The 16,412-nt window shown below is 40.9% G+C and overlaps 1 protein-coding gene across 2 annotated transcripts in view; it reads right to left on the bottom strand.

Annotated features, from left to right (window-relative positions):
• Positions 1–8,341: 8,341 nt before the first annotated feature.
• The window catches only part of TOX3 (TOX high mobility group box family member 3), a 188,728-nt gene continuing 180,657 nt past the window's right edge, over positions 8,342–16,412 (bottom strand). For both annotated transcript variants that reach the window (XM_040328670.1, XM_040328671.1), the window contains one exon: positions 8,342–10,331. In XM_040328670.1, the coding sequence (XP_040184604.1) occupies positions 9,582–10,331 (750 nt within the window). In that variant the 3' untranslated portion in view covers positions 8,342–9,581. The remainder of the gene's footprint in view (positions 10,332–16,412) is intronic.

Here is a 16,412-nt window from a genome sequence, read left to right as displayed (position 1 = left end):
ACTCACGTACCATTCACTCCATACTTGCATCAATCAATCCGGTTGCAGTTGGCTCCTGTCTAAATTGTTGCCCTTACCATGTGTATGTATGAATGTGAGTTAGGGACTTTAGATTGTAAGCTCCTTGAGGGCAGGGACTGATGTGAGCTCTGTACCCTCCCCGCACCTCTGTACCCTCCTCATACCTCTGTACCCTCCCCATACCTCTGTACCCTCCCCACACCTCTGTACCCTCCCTGCACCTCTGTTTATGTCTGTACCCCCCCACACCTCTGTTTATGTCTGTACCCCTTCCTCTCGCCTTTCTGTTTATCTCTGTACCCCCCCGCACCTCTGTTCCCCTCTGATCCCACCACTCCCCCCCCCCACACACACATCTGTGTTCCCCCTCTGGACCCCTCCCCCAATATCTGTTCTCTCTGTACCCCCCCACATCTGTACCCCCCCCCCTGCACCTCTGCAACTTCCTCCCCCACACCTCTGTTCCCCTCTGTACATATTGTAAATTACAATATAAACCTGACGGCAGAAAACGTTTTTTTATTTTTATTCAGGTTGGTTACTGAGTGTGCTGCCTGTTTTTCCCCTACCTGTGCAAACGCCATGGTGGGATGATCACCAGCCTGAGAAGAGCATCGCTGCTGCCTGTCCTCACAAAAGATCCTGACGGTCCAGGAGGAAGAGGGCGGGAAAATCGCTCCAAGCCCAAACCTATATACAGCCTGGCTTCCATCTCATCCGCCCCGGCCACTGCCATGTATCCTGCAGACACTTCAGGGCTGGCCGGGCACTTTGCGGGGGGCGGCACGGGCACCAAAGCCGCCCCCCCCCGCATAAAAAAAAAGACCCCCGATCTGTCCTTTTATTTAATCAGCTCCCGCAGCCGCCTTCCGGCTCCCTCATAAATTTAGCCTCTAGCGTGGCACTTGCGCTAGCAACATACATGGGGCGTACTTGGCCAGGGGGAGGGAGCGACTGACGCCCGCATTAAACGGCCGGTGATTGGCCAGACCGGGTGCATGTCATCCGCCTCTGGTATGACATGCACCCGGTCTTCCAACATGTTGCTTTGACAGAAGTTGGTCAAACTTCTGCCAAGTAGGGACTGACACACACTGAAAAATTCAGCCGATTCCTGCTGAATGGGTCAAATTTAAATCAGTGTTTAGGCAGGTTAAGGAGGTAGAGTCTTTGCAAAGGTGTGAACAATTAATCTGTACAATAACTGCATAAACAAACTTTCTGCACGACTCACCTTTAGGATAGAAGAAAATATAAAACATTTAATATTTAAATACACAAGAAAGCAATTAATAAAACATACACATGTAGCATGAATATAGCTCATTGGAGAGAGTAGGATCTAATTTAGGTTTGATTCAAAGTGTATGTAAAAGCAAATTTTTTGTTTTGGATGGAGTGTGGAACGTTTAGAATATCTGTCAGATTTATATTGCTGTCTGTGTCCCCTCTGGGGAGATTAACTTTCTCTTAGGCACAGTCTGTTTTCAATCCACCTGCCGGCTGATTGAATAAGAAAATTCAGTGTATGGTCAGTTTTACTTTATTTAGGAGAAACAATGAATTTTCAAGTATATCAATAAATTAGCTGTTAACTGTTGAAAAATGTGTTGTGGATCACCTTTTGAGAAATCATTTATACAGAAATCCAGAGAGTTTCCAAGGGTTTAAGTGGTTCAAAAGTCTCAACCGTTTTTACCTTAATGCATTCTTTGCATTAGGGTTAAAATGATTAGCGATAAGTATCCCCCCTCATGCCCCTCTTTTACTTACCTAAGCCCTTATTCAATACAGCAATGTGTATGTCTCCAGCTCCTCTCTCATCACTTCCTGGTCTCACAGGCCTTGCTGTGCCTATCTGCTTTCAATCAAAGCCAGTGATAAGGGAATGGGGGACATGGCCAACTCCTGCTGTTTGTGTGACTAAAAAGCAGACAGTGAGGCTTAGGAGTGAGTACCCTATAGGAAGCAGCTTCCTATGGAGACAGAGGAAGGGCCAGTAGTACTGGTGTGATACCCCGAGGAGGTTTGGGCTGCTCTGTGAAATTAAATTAAAGCAGGTAGGTATAAACCTGTTTGTAAATTAAATATATATATAAAAAAAACACTTTAACAAATCTATTTTAGAACAACTGCTCTTTTAAAAGGACACATTTCCAAAAGTATACACATCTGCCCACCTTTCTCAATATCCTAAACGTATCTGCCAACATAACTGCAACAGCCCACCTGTTTAAAAAAAATTTGTCTCTTGACTGCCCATGTTTGCATTAGCTGCTCTTGCAATATGGGCATATTCTGTTATAGTCTATTAGACATTAATTTGGGGGTGCAGGGCAGCCCAGCACTATAATTTTACCTCCTGAGTTGTAGAAAATGTAAGAAGGATGCAGCCATTGAAGGAGGTAAGCACACAGGGGCATAGTTATGTGTAGTGGGGTAACTAGGCTCTTTTTGCTTTTAATTTTTGATATTTTCTTTAATATCTATTATGTATGCACAACCCATTTACGTTTTCAACACCAGTGAACCACAATGTCTTTCAATGTACCGATTCTGAAGCAAAATATAATCAAAGGGTTATTTTGTTTTCCAAATTTTATAATGCAAAATGTAATTCATTGACCTCTTGCGTGGTTAAAAAAAAAAAAAAAACACATTTCCTGCTGTAATAATCTAAATTCTTAATTTGGTTTTCCAACTTGGACAAGAAATGTAGTGCTGAAGATCTAGTTGTCTTTGGCAATACAAATAATTGTATATCTTTTAGGCCTCATGCACACTTGGCCTTTTTGGATGTTTTTACAGCAGATATTTTTGGCAGTAGGTGTACTTTTCTACAGTCATTAAACTCTCCATCATGTTATCCTAAGTGTCCATGCACACATAGGCTGTTATCAGCAGTTTTGGGCAGTGGCATTTTTAAGCAGTAAAAAAAAAAAAAAAAAACCCTTCTGAGAGATGTTTTTCAGCTGTAAAAATGCTCCAATGCTGAAAAACACTGATAAATGTCGTTAAACGCTCAAAAACATCGCTCACCGGCGTTTAACGTTTTTGATCCATTAAAAAAAAAAATCTTCAAAAAAAAAACGCTAAAAAACGAAGAAAAACGAAGAATTAAAAACTCACTGCAAAGCTACTGGCGTTTTTATAACATTATTTTAACGTCCAGTGTCATGAGGCCTTAGTCGGAATAAAAGAGACCCATGGCTTGGATCACTTATACTATTATTGGGATACAAGTCATACAATGAAAATGTTCTACAATTACTGGATGCTAGTGACACATCAGTATTATGATACACAGCAAAGTGAATAAAAAAAAGTAGTTCTTCGGTTATGTATAGTGTAGACCCTAGGCACACACTGTACATTTTTCTCCAGAAGGAAAAAAAACTACTTGCTTTATGAACTTTCCACAGTCACGATCTGACAAACCCATGGCACCAAGGAATGTACAGTTGTAAAGTTCAATCAGAGCAGACATAACTGAAAGCAATTACTCTGCCTGGTCATGGGAATTATATGTCAAAAGACTGTGGATTACTTGATTTACTTCAATTGTCAGTCTATGAAAGCAACCATGTCCCTATGACAGCTCTGTATAAATGGTATGTAGTCCGCATAATATCACAGAATGATAGAAAATAATAGATCTTATGCATTACTGTTACAGATCAGTACCGAGGTGAATGATGCTGTTGCAATTCTCTATTTTAACTGAAACACAAGAGTATACTGTATGAAGTCCAGGTGGTCAAGTGCAGAGGTTACTCATCTGCCATGTTTAAACTTTGTTAGCTGGTAACAGTCCCTTCCTATATCTATGGTCCACTGCAGATGTTTAGTTTCACTGTAAACGGTTCAACCCCTGCATTCACACGATAGTTCCATGTATGTCTCCTTGCATGCTATGAGAAAATGCAGGGATTAAGTCTATCTTTTTACCTGCTGTGACACCTTGGTCCCTTTAAATCCTGCCCATGCTCACACTTGTTTCCATACCAGCCCAATTAATATTTGCACTAACCATGCCATTTGGGTAATGTATTGTGACACTGACCGAAAAGTTTGGGGAAGGTACAAACTGACAACTTAAAGTGATTGTAAACGATCACCTTGTAAAGCAGACCATTCAGTTTAAAATAGAAATGAAAGCCAAAACATTTTTGTATAGATATAAAAAAAAAAAAACATTATAACAACTCTTTTTATAAAGCGACCACATTCCCTCTGTTCTCAACTGCATAAGAGCTGGGGGGGGGGGGGGGGAGCAGCAGCACACCGAGCTTCCCAGTAAATGGCTGTGCAGCCGAGGCATGTCAGGACAAGTCTGATCATTGGAGGAGAGCATGCAGAGTTTTGTTTTCCTGAGTGGAATGCATACTGGATGGATGTTCGATACAAGCAACTATGATGGGGAAAGAAAGCTGCATACATTCACCCCTGGCCTGTATTGATTCAACCCAGGTCACACAGAACAGGAAGAATCGGCATGTTGGGCGGTACACACAACAACCGCAACCACAGCATCCCCCAATCTCAAACCAACAGAAGATGGCTGTACAGTTAAGCCATCGCAAAAACCAAACCAGCAGTATGGTTGTACAGCTGCAGTGAACAAGGAATTAAACAATTGGAAGACCATCTTTACATATATATCTAAGTAACAGGGACCACACATGCTGAAATAAATAAAATCAAATAATAATAAGGGAAATAAAGACCATATACTCATCAATGCAAATTTTACAGAAATGACATTACAGAATATCCGCAAAATACAAAGTGTACAAACTATATCAAATTAAAAAAAAAGAGACAAAAAGGGGTAGCTAAGCAGGGGAGGGAACAAAGTGAGCCAGAATGACTGGTATGTGAATATGTACACATCATGTGGTGACCCATTTTTTACAAATGCATACATTCAGGCCAGGGAAAATATATGCAGCCTTTTTTCCCCATCCTGGTCGCTTGCATCCCAATTCTGCCTGGCCTCATGTGCATTGGTGGCATCATGATGCATGACGTCATCCCATCTCTTGGGGCAGGATTTCGCCGCTTCACAGGGGGAACCCTTCCCAAGCACTGTTCTTGGTGCATCCTCGTTAGGTGGCGTCTTGGCGATGGTGCATGGCTGCAGGCATTTACACTGATGCCCCAATTGCTCTCTTTCCCTTCCCCCTAGTCTCCTTTTCTCTTCCCCACCCATGTGGCAGGTACTATTTAAGCTTTTTTCTCCCCCTTTGATCAGCCTCTGTTATGTGCAGACTCATTGCTGTCTCTAGTTAATACTCTTAAAGTGGAACTAAACCTGCCTATCGTTTTCAGCCAAGGAAACTGCCATCTTGGCCTCTGTTTAATCTACAGCTGCCATGACACTGCACATGTGATCAGTTATGACACCAGCTATTGGATGGTTTGACAGTTTGTTTGAGCGCACAACCAGAGTGTTACATTTCCGGCACATGCCAGAATGTAACTGTTTTTTTAAACTGCTAAATGGATGGGTTTACTTCTGCTTTAACAAAAGGTAAAACCTTGATATACTGTTTTTTGATGCCCAAGTCTTCTGCACATTGAGGATATGGAATTGGGGGATTTGTAAATATTGTCTAACAACTTAATGGATTTGGGGGTGTGACTACTAGCAATATTTTCAGTTTCCCTTGTATTAAATTACACACTTGTGTCAATAATCCTTTATTATGCGTTGAGGGAACATGTTTTTTGAGGGATTAAATCCATATGGGGCTTTGCGCCCCTCCCCCTACTTGTTTGTATTGTACATCAGACCATTAACATTACCCCCGTATTCACAGATACCTGTGGCCATATGCTAGGAATATTAAGGCCTCTTTTGCCCCTACTGTGGTCTTTGCGAGTTTACATTTGATCGCTGTTCTACCTCCTTGTCTCTCAATACAGGTGCTGTCATGCAGTCATCCTAGTAAGCAGGATCTATTGTGGTTCTGCTGTTCATGTGCATTTATATGGATGATTCCTGTAAGTATCAGTAGCAGCCAAGTAATATGATTTGCTATAATGACACATATGTACACAATTTATACTTTTTGATGTCATTAATGGTTCTTATGCATCTATGTTTTTAGAAGTGCAAATAATCATCAAATTCCCAGAGGAAGGACTGAAACATGTTGGGTATCATCAAGGCAATGCATTTGGGCTGACCCTGCCCTCTGCAATGCCAGCTCTTTTGATACATCTGATGACACAGGGTATAATTAAAGTACATTAGAATGATATAGCAATGCATGTACTGATATTTTTTTGTAATGTCATTTAATTAGCATGTGCCCTTTTTTATGAATTGTTTCTATAATAAAAATATTACCTTTTAATCACAGTTTGATGGTTCTGCCTCCATAGTTCACGAGGGGTTAAGAATTACAAACTGCACAGATATTTTTGTCTTAGTGATATTTAGGATGTTGGCAGAAACATTGATACCACACTCTACCCTCTACATGTTTTTAATTTCTTTGCCAGAGATGCAAAAGGTTAGGGGAATTTAGTCCTCAGTTGTCACCAAAAAAGGTGTCCTGATTTTAAAGATTACCCTCAGCTTTTTTTCTAGTCATAACCTAAAACTTGGAATTTCACATTATTTATATTATTGACAGCATTCAGTTTGAGCTTCAGATCTTCATTGTCACTAAAGTGGCAAAAAAAATTGCAAGTGACCCAGAACCAAGCTGCTCACATAACTCCTGTGCTCGCAAAATTGCACTGGCTCCCCACTGCAAAGTGAGTACTATTTAAAGCAATGTGCTATATTTATAGGGCACACCGAAAGGTGGGCCCAATCTATTTTGTCTGAATGGGCCGCTCATTATGTACCACTGAGAACACTTTGTTCAGCCAATCTACATCTAACAGAACCAACAATTAGCAGACTACAATCCACTGGCAACAGACACCTGGTCACAAAGGGCAATGAGCTATGGAACTCACTACCATCGACCCTAAGGTCATTACCCTCCCTTCTGAGCTTCAGGAAGGGTTTAAAGACCTTTCTATTTATCCAAGCCTATGGATAAAAACCTGATGATAATCCTGCTATATTCATGGTTTCTCCCCATGCTCTTTCCCCCCACTGTATTCGATTTTTCTTTGTTCTACCTCACCCTCTAATAGCTCTGGACTTTCAACCCAGGGCCCTCTACCAGTTTATCGGTCATCTTAGTTGATTCTAGAGTCAATGTGCGCCTAGACGCGCTCCTTAGGGGGCGTATTCGGCGCAGCTTAAAGGATCACTAAAGGATTTTTTTTAGCTAAATAGCTTCCTTTACCTTACTGCAGTACTGGTTTCATGTCCTTATTGTTCGTTTTTGCTTTGAAGTTGCTGTAATTCTGCTGTGATCTCCACACTTCCTGCTTGTCTGGCTCCTTATAACCACAGTACTGGGAGCTTTTCACAGTGGTCTAAGCTGTCATTACTGTGTGTCTAAAACTTAACAGAACCAATCAGATTCATTTTAAAAACAAAACACTGCCCTGGATTTGTTTGTTTTTGTTCTGTGTGTCTTTCTAGTTCACGGGAACATGAAACCAGTTTAAAAGTGAAACTAACCTGCAGGCACATTATAGGATTGATTTTAATCTATTTGTAATCATTTTTAAAAGGAATCAGTTTACAGGGTATAGAGACATAAAAGTTAACAGTCATTTCAGCAAAAAAATTTTTTTTCCTTTAGTGACCCTTTAAATCTCATATCATCATCATCGAACACCTTGGAGTAGACAAAACTCGAGTGAACCGAGCTGTTTCAGGCTTTATGCCATTGTATACAGGTTGATTTGCTAATGAAAATAGGCTGTTCTCTTTGCATAGTTTATAAGGTGAAACTCTTCTGACTTCCATCATTCAATCAAATGTTTTTTGTTTTTTTTACTTGCGTGTGGCTGGCTTTTCTTTGTAAAGTGAATTTTTACCACATTCAATAAGCTAAGGGAAAATTCCTCTTCAAAGTGAACAGCCTATTTGCTTTAACCCCATAATGTCTCCACTACATAGAAAGCAATAAGGCATACAGCAGCACACATACATTGGCTGCTTTGCTCCCCCCCCCCCCCCCCCCGAGTTTGAGAAATCTTACAGGCTTTGCAATCTTTCATGAAAAAAATAAAAAAGAACTTGGTAGAGGTAGTATAAATGCAGAGTAAAAAATATTCTTACAAAATTGTGTAAGGGGTGTCTTAAATACAGGAATTCTCCCTTTTAGGCAGTAGGTTTTCTTGCCAGCCAATCAAAACATTTAAAAACATGAAAAAGGTTACATAATAATGACTGGACAACTTCAATAGTAACTCCTCTCATATATTTGTTTTTTTTCACTTGAGCACATATGACAAAATCATACACATACCTATACCTTGACTGATTGATCAGCTGTAAGGCATTAAAATGAAAAACAAATTGGTACATAGAAAAATCCTAAAAGAAAAAAAAGCAAAATAATAAATAATCATGCAATCTATTACAGAATTCTGTTTATTCTATTGCAAGATAAAAGCATTCTTTTTTTCAGTTAAGCAAAATACAAACAACTTAACTGCTGCTATCAGAACTCATAAAAAAGTATAAAACAGCATAAAAACACAATAAGCAATGTAGCAATTAATGGTTATGTAACCAGTGTTACATTAAAGCCTTGTTTATGAAAACATTTTACAACAAATTATTTAAAACATACAACTCAGAAAGAAAATATATACACCTTACATAGGGTACCCTTTTTAAATATTTTACTGATCATACAGTACTTGTAGCATTTGTTAACTTTAGCTCTTAGAATATCAATTTCTTAAGTGCATTGCCCTTTGAAAAATACATTATTTTAATAAGAAAAGGGCTACTTAAGCACGGTATATTCACATTTGTTTTCAATTTTATATGAACATGGTGGGACACCAAACCAATCAATATACTGTTACAGTGCATTGGAAACCCACATTTTGGTTGCTAATGATAGTTTTTTTTTTCTTAATTTAGTATAGATTAAAAAAAAAAAGGAAACAAATAAGAGCTTTGGCAATAATTTGCAATTTACATCAAATGACAAAAATGCCATTAACTACATATGTAATACAAATGCTCTTGAATGATTATCACTCTACAGGTAGTTACAGCTGCGTGTTTGGCCCTTGTTGATTTTCCAATGCTGACAATGCACCAACGTCCTTCAAAGTATCTTATGGCATGCCAAGGTCAACTCCTACTTTTTATAGTCATCTTTAGTGATTTTCCTCTTGGGTTTTTAGAGCGTACAATTCACATATTTTAGGAAAAGCTTTAATAAATTAAAAAGGATCCAAGTGAAAAAGAAAAAGGGCAGCTTTCTTTAGTTTCCAGAGAGATAGTTAAGAAGATACTAAAATATGATACAGGTTCTATTGTTCTTTGTTGCCTATCTAATAGACATTTAGGAATTTCACCTGGTCTGTTACGCATTCTTGCGTAACACTTTTAGACAATTTACAGCTTATAAACCTTCTCCTAAAGAGATGAATATATTTGTGATGAGATCACAGGAGGATCAAAAAATACTGACTTGGGACAGCACTTGAGTCTGTGCCTGGGACTGTATCAATGGCTGGTGGTGTTGGGATGAAGGAGGAGGGCTACTGATATGTGGAATGGGTGATGCTATTTGGGTAGGTACTCCCGACTGGGAAGGAGCAGGTGATTGCTGCTGTGGAGACATTTGAGACTGATGCTGAATGTGTTGCATTTGCTGTTGCTGCTGTATCTGCTGAAGATGTATATGCTGCAACTGCTGCTGCATTTGTTGTTGTAGCTGCTGCTGCTGCTGCTGCTGTTGAAGCTGCTGCTGCATGTGATGCTGAAAATGCTGCTGCTGCATTTGCTGTTGGATCTGCTGGTGCATTTGGTGCTGATGAAGCTGCTGTTGCTGCATTTGCTGCAACTGCTGTTGCTGCAACTGTTGGAGGTGATGCTGCTGGCTCTGCAGGGAGGGGCTGACTTGAGAAGATGGAGTGGCAACCATAGGTGAACCCATGGAGCTCATTATAGGAGTTCCCATGTTTGATGGCATGTTTGGTGCAATGGTAACTGAAGTAACAATCTGGCTAGATGGTAGTCTCATGTTTAAAGGTTTAGGGGCAATCGCCCTTGGGAGTGATTGCTGGAGATTTTGGGCTGCCACAGATGCAGATGCATGTTGGGATAATGAAGAGTTGAGAAGAAGAGAAGATGAGAGGTTGGTTGATGCCAGTGTTTGCTGAACAGAGCGAATTGTCTGAGCTTCTGCAGATTCAGCTGCAGCCTGCAACAAAAATTAAGCAAAATGTATAGTTAGTAATATTTCTGTATTGTTATTTAATGCATATACAATACTTCAATAGTGTGATATCAGAGAATTCTGAAATGTACAGTAAATAGTACATAGTCAAGAACAAATTACATCCAGACGTGTTAACACTATACAATTACAATAACTAATATCTTTCCCATATAACCAGACTAGTAAACTAGCCATCGAGGCATTCGCCAGAAGGACTAGTAAATCTGTGCCATGCAGAAGCCCACGCTTGTGGGACTTTGCACAGCTCTTAGGATGCAGCGGTATGTTATAGTGATGTTACCAGTTTTTTACAGGTAAGTATTTTTTATTTTATTTTTTTCTTAAAATACTGTAACTGAAAATACAATGGTTTATGTACTGTTTTTTACAGGTGTGTGGGACAATCATCTAAACAGACCTTCCATTTTTATGGAAGATACACATGTATAAAACAAATAGATCCGTATCAAGCAGAAGTCATTCAACACAAAAATGTATGATTTTTTGGTAACATTTTGCATACAATTTCCTTATTTATTATGTTTAGGACCAGACAACGCAATTTAAATTTCTTTTTAGTCTTTTAGTCATGTAAATTTAAAATACTGTAAAAATAAATGGCCAGAAAGTATAGAAAGCAACATTAATATTTAAGGTGTTTTTAAGGCTCAAGTAGATTATCCTGCATAGGCTCTGTTGCAAATTTCTCTGCCCCATCTTCTGCAGTGGAAAAAAAATACAGTCCCTGCCACCCACATTCCCAGCGCCTAAATGCAAGCTTGTCAAAGCTGTTGGCTCTCCAACTTCTGCCTTTCAGCCTGGTGGATTCTGCCCCCTTTCCGTGAATTTGCACAATGTGCTGTACCACAATGGCAGGTTCCCAGTAGCTACTACTTTTCACGTAAGGTCGTTCCATCTCTCTACCATCATGTGGAAGCGATTGTTCTGGCATCGTTGGGCAAGACAGTCAGACATAAAGTCCACCTTACTGCTGACACCTGGTCCAGCAACTCGAAAGGACAGGGCTCAGTGCTGCAACTTGTTGGGACCCCATGTCTCCATACAGCTGGTGGTGATGATGCCAGACCTGTGAGCTCTACCCCCTCCTCCTCCAAGCCCTCCTCTGCAGAATTGTCCTATGAACATCAGGTACCCCCTAAGCTTTCAAAGAGCTTTTCCCAGAGTCAGGCTAAAAGGTGCCATGCAGTACTTCAGCTGATGTGTTTAGGGGACAGGAACCACACCAGAGCAGAGATTCTTGCAGCTCTTCAAGGACAGGCCCAGGATTGGTTCACACCACGCCAGCTGGAGCCAGGAATGGTGGTGTCTGATAATGGTGCAAACCTCCTGTGCACCCTTGGTCATACCCAGCCAGTGCTCGGTTAGCTGAAATTTAGCGAGAATTCCACCTCTCCGTAAAATGCCTGATTTGTGACATGCCCGCCAGGTGGAACTCAACTTTGGCAATGCTGCAGCGGCTATACATACAGCAGAGGGCTGTCAACGAGTGATTGTGTCAAAACGGAATGACAACAGGCCCAGGCCGCCTCTACTTTTTTTCCCATGCCAATAGCTGATCATTAAGGATGCATGCACTGTATTGTCACCATTTGAGGAGGCCACAAGGATGGTGAGCAGTGACAGTGCATGCATCAGTGACACAATCCCTGTTGTGTTCCTGCTGGAGCAGACTCTGCATAGCATTATGGACTGGGCACTGGAGGCAGAGCAGCAGGAGGAAGGCCCACTTTATCCAGACACCATCATTCCTATGTCACAGAACACATGGGAGGAGAATGAGGAGGATTCTGTCACTTTCATAGGTTTTGAAGAAGAGGAAGACATGCATCAATCTGTAAGTGATGGCTTTCCAACCCCAGGACCCTTGGGAGTAGTACGTGGCTAAGAGGAGGAAGTTCCAGATGCTGTCATCCTGAGTGACCCAGAGGAGTCTGCTTCTCAAGCCTCTGCAAATTTGAGGCGCATGGGAAACCTTATGCTTCAAAGCCTGAGATTGGACCCAAAAATATGTGGCATAAAGGAAAAGGATGTTTACTGGTTAGTAACCCTCCTAGACCACCGTTATAAGGGGAAGGTCTCTGAACTCATCCCATCCCCACAGAGAGTGCAGAGGATAAAATCTCTTGAGGACACATTAAAGAGGATTTTATTGAACGTTTATCCTGACTCTAGTAGGTTACAGTGTGGTGGAAAACGCAGTTTTGAGTCTTCCGTTGGTCAAGAAAGGAGCGTTGGAGGAGGCGTCCGCCTATGTGAGGCATTTTGGATTTTTCATAGGTCCTTGCCGCCCATGGTTGTCAGCTTCCACATCCCATCGGCAGCGTCTGCATCACATGGTGGAGGATTACCTCGGGGCCAAAACAGAGATGGAGAGCTTTCCAGCTGAAGATCCACTGGCTTACTGAGTCATGAGGATAGACCACTGGCCAGAATTTGCTCAGTATGCTATTGAGTTGTTGGGCTGCCCTGCATCCAGTGTGCTTTCAGAATGGGCATTGAGTGCTAATCAGTCCTGGACTACCAGCTATGAAGCCACTGATGCCGATGTCACTGATTAAGTCTTTTTGGGATGTGGAATTTCTGCAGGACTTCGAGGTTGCCTAGCATCTGGAAGAATGTTTTTGGTATAGGTTTCATTGGACCAATTTTTTTTCACCTGTCTGACAGGTGCATACCGCAGTGGAAAGGCGTCACGACCAATTTTAACGCACCCGTTACTTCTATTCAAAGTCAAAGTGACACCAGAATGTATCCAAAAAATCTCTAATATTGTTCCCAGTGCACTACATTGTGGTCTCATCATACAACACTGGCTGCCCAATAGTTGCTGAGCAAAATAAAGGCAGCTTGCAGGATTTTTTTATTTTTTTTTGGGCTTTATAAATTCAATTATTGCTGCAGCAATTCTAGACATGGTACAGATCTGCCACTTTACAGTTGGAGTAAAAGGACTAGGCTCCAGGCACTATATTGGAAGGAATTTTTCATTTTTAGGCTTTCACTTTAAAAATAAAAAAAAATCACTGCTCATTTAAAAATGACGTTTTTACAACCTTTTTTTTATTGATACATGTCCCCCAGGGCTGGACCTGGACCCCTATAACCATTGTATGCCAATTACTTTTAAGCCTTTAAAATGGGCACTTTTGATATTTGACGTTCGGGTCCCATTGACTTTAATGTGGTTTGTTATTTGGGTCTGAACTTTCGCAGTGTTTGAAAGTTTGGGTCCGAAACGAACAGGGGCCTGTTCGGCCCATCCCTATTGCTGGCCAGACCACCAGGGAAAAATGAGGGAAAGAAAACCTAGGAAAAAAACAAAACAAATGCAGCCACTACATAAGAATTGTTAAGCTGTAATATAATAAATGTTTGCTTTTTGCTTTACTACTGATTTAATGGCCATAATTTAACATGCAGGTCACATCTATGTCACAAATGTTGTGACACAGGAAAGTCAGTGATCCAAAGAACAAATAATATACAATACACTGTATAACATTATTTATTAGATGTGGTTTTAGAGAGAATCTCAAATAAATCAGACTAATTTAGCATGGAAACAGGTCAAGAGCACAGTGCAGCAACCAATTAGATTGCATCTTAAATTAATCAGACTTCAGTGAAGAGTTGGTTGAACTGTTCATTTTAGTCAAGCTTCAGCATTGGGTAAACTTAAACAATAACTGCTGTCAGTAATTCACAAAAAAGGATATAAAGTAAAAATATTTAACCACTTCAGCCTGATTTACCCCCTTAATGACCAGGCCATTTTTTGCAATATGGCACTGCATCGATTTAACTGACAATTAAACCGTGCACACAAACTAAATGTGTGTCCTTTTTTAAGGTGGCATTTGATCACCTCTATGGGTTTTTTTGTTTATAGCGCAACAAATAAAAAAAAATTATATACACACACATATATACATATATATATATATATATATATATATATATATATATATATATATATATTTTTTTTTTTTTTTTTTTACTTTTTGCTATGGTTTGCGCAAAAAATATAGCGTCTACAAAATACGGGATATATTTATGGCATTTTTATTATATATATTTTTTTTTTACTAGTAATAGCGGTGATCAACAATTTTTAGCAGGACTGCGACAGACAGATTGGACACATTTGACACTTTTCTTGGGACCAGTGACATTTCCCCAGGGAGGAGTTTTTAACTGTGGGGGGAGTGGACCGACTAGGAGTAGAGAGAGATCACTGTTCCTGATCACTAGAAACAACAGATCTCTCTCGCCGGCCACGCTCATCTGCTCTGGCGTTGCGCCTCCAGTGGCAGGCGAGGGCCTCCATTTGCTCAAAAAGCGGCCGATGTACACTTACGGTGATCCGTTCAGCCGTGCCAACCTGCCACATATAATTTACATGATGTTGGGGTGTGTGGCGCTGCCCTCCACTCAAATTGTGGTATGGGTAGAGAAGTGGCTAAGTGCTTCCGTAAGTTAAAGCGGGGGTTCACCCTATCGACGGGAAAAAAAAAAAAAAAAATTATTTTACCTTAAAATCAGGCATTGTAGCGCGAGCTACAGTATGCCTGTCCCGAATTTTTTACCCCCGTACTCACCTTGTAGTCGTCCATCGAAGATACCGGGGAATGGGCGTGCCTCTGGAGACGGAGGATGATTGACGGCCGGCTCTGGCGCGTCACGCTTCTCCGGAAATAGCCGAAATAGGCTTGGTCTTCACGACGCGTGCGCATAGCCTGTGCGCAGGCGCCGTGAAGAGCCGAGACCTACTCCGGCTGTCTTCGGGGAGAGTGACGTGCCAGGGCCGGCCGTCAATCATCCTCCCTCTCCATAGGCACGCCCATTCCCCGCGGGAGCCGGAATCTACGATGGACGACTACAAGGTGAGTACGGGGTTAAAAAAATCGGGACAGGCATACTGTAGCTCGCGCTACAATGCCTGTCTCGATGGTAAAATCATGGGATTGTGGGTGAACTACCGCTTTAATTTATAATAGTGTTATTAATAATAACCATCTGCACGTGAGTGATTGTGTTCAATCGGTTAGTGAACCTTCAAAGAAAACTTTACAAAATAGTGGTGTCAGGTGAAGTCCGTTGCTGTATGCCACCTATGAAGAGGGAGTTGGTGTTCGAGTCGCTCTTCCTGGGGGCCAGTCAACAATGGAAGTGTGTATAACAAGTGGTTAATGTTCAATCAATACTCCCTTTTAATGCCTTTAGAACAGGTTTTTTCCTCCAACGTTGCAAAATTATGATAAATATCCTAAAAAAGTGATCCAAACTAACAAGCCCCTTCTATGGGTGATAGCAACCCATGTGTATTAGATGAAAATACGCGAGTGCACTAAATCCTAAGTGTAACCAAAGTGAAACCAGATATTTAAAACAACTTGTGCTATATATCAAAACAACTGTGCATCCAAAACACACACTATAATTGATCTGTCTTCAAAACACTGTGAGCAGTGAAAGGTGAAAGGTAAATAAATAAAATAAACGTGTCCTGTGTATCCTTCCCCACCAGGGGGAGAAATTGTATATGTCCCAAAAAATACAAGAAGTATCCACTAGTATCCACAAACAAAGTTTATACTAAGTAGATATAAGTTCAACTGCAGTGTCCAAAATTCATAAAATAAGTAAAAAAAAAAAATACAATTCTACTAGATCTTCCAATAAGGTGACGTTTGTGATTGTCCTTGATGTCCTATGAAGACTTTATCCTGAAGTGTACAGATCAAGGTGACTTTTGTGCTCCCCTTTTGATACCCCGCATGATACCCCATATAATGACAGGGGCTGGTCGGCAAGCGGTTGAAGATTAAGTTCACCTTTCGTAACATATTACATCCATATTCAGGGTGTAACATGTTAAACGGACCAGCCCCCGCGCACCTCCTTTCCCAATCTGACAGCTAGCAGGCTACTCCCCTGCTAGCTGTCACAATTTAAAAAAAATGTGCCTGGCTGTGTCTCTCATTTACAGTGTTCTGTGGATGGAAAACTAGCCTTTGCTGCCTCAGCTTGTAAACTGCCATG

Source organism: Rana temporaria, chromosome 11 (genome assembly GCF_905171775.1).
Source record: "Rana temporaria chromosome 11, aRanTem1.1, whole genome shotgun sequence".
In the NCBI taxonomy this organism is placed as follows: domain Eukaryota; kingdom Metazoa; phylum Chordata; class Amphibia; order Anura; family Ranidae; genus Rana; species Rana temporaria.
This window is presented reverse-complemented; position numbering and strand designations above follow the sequence as displayed.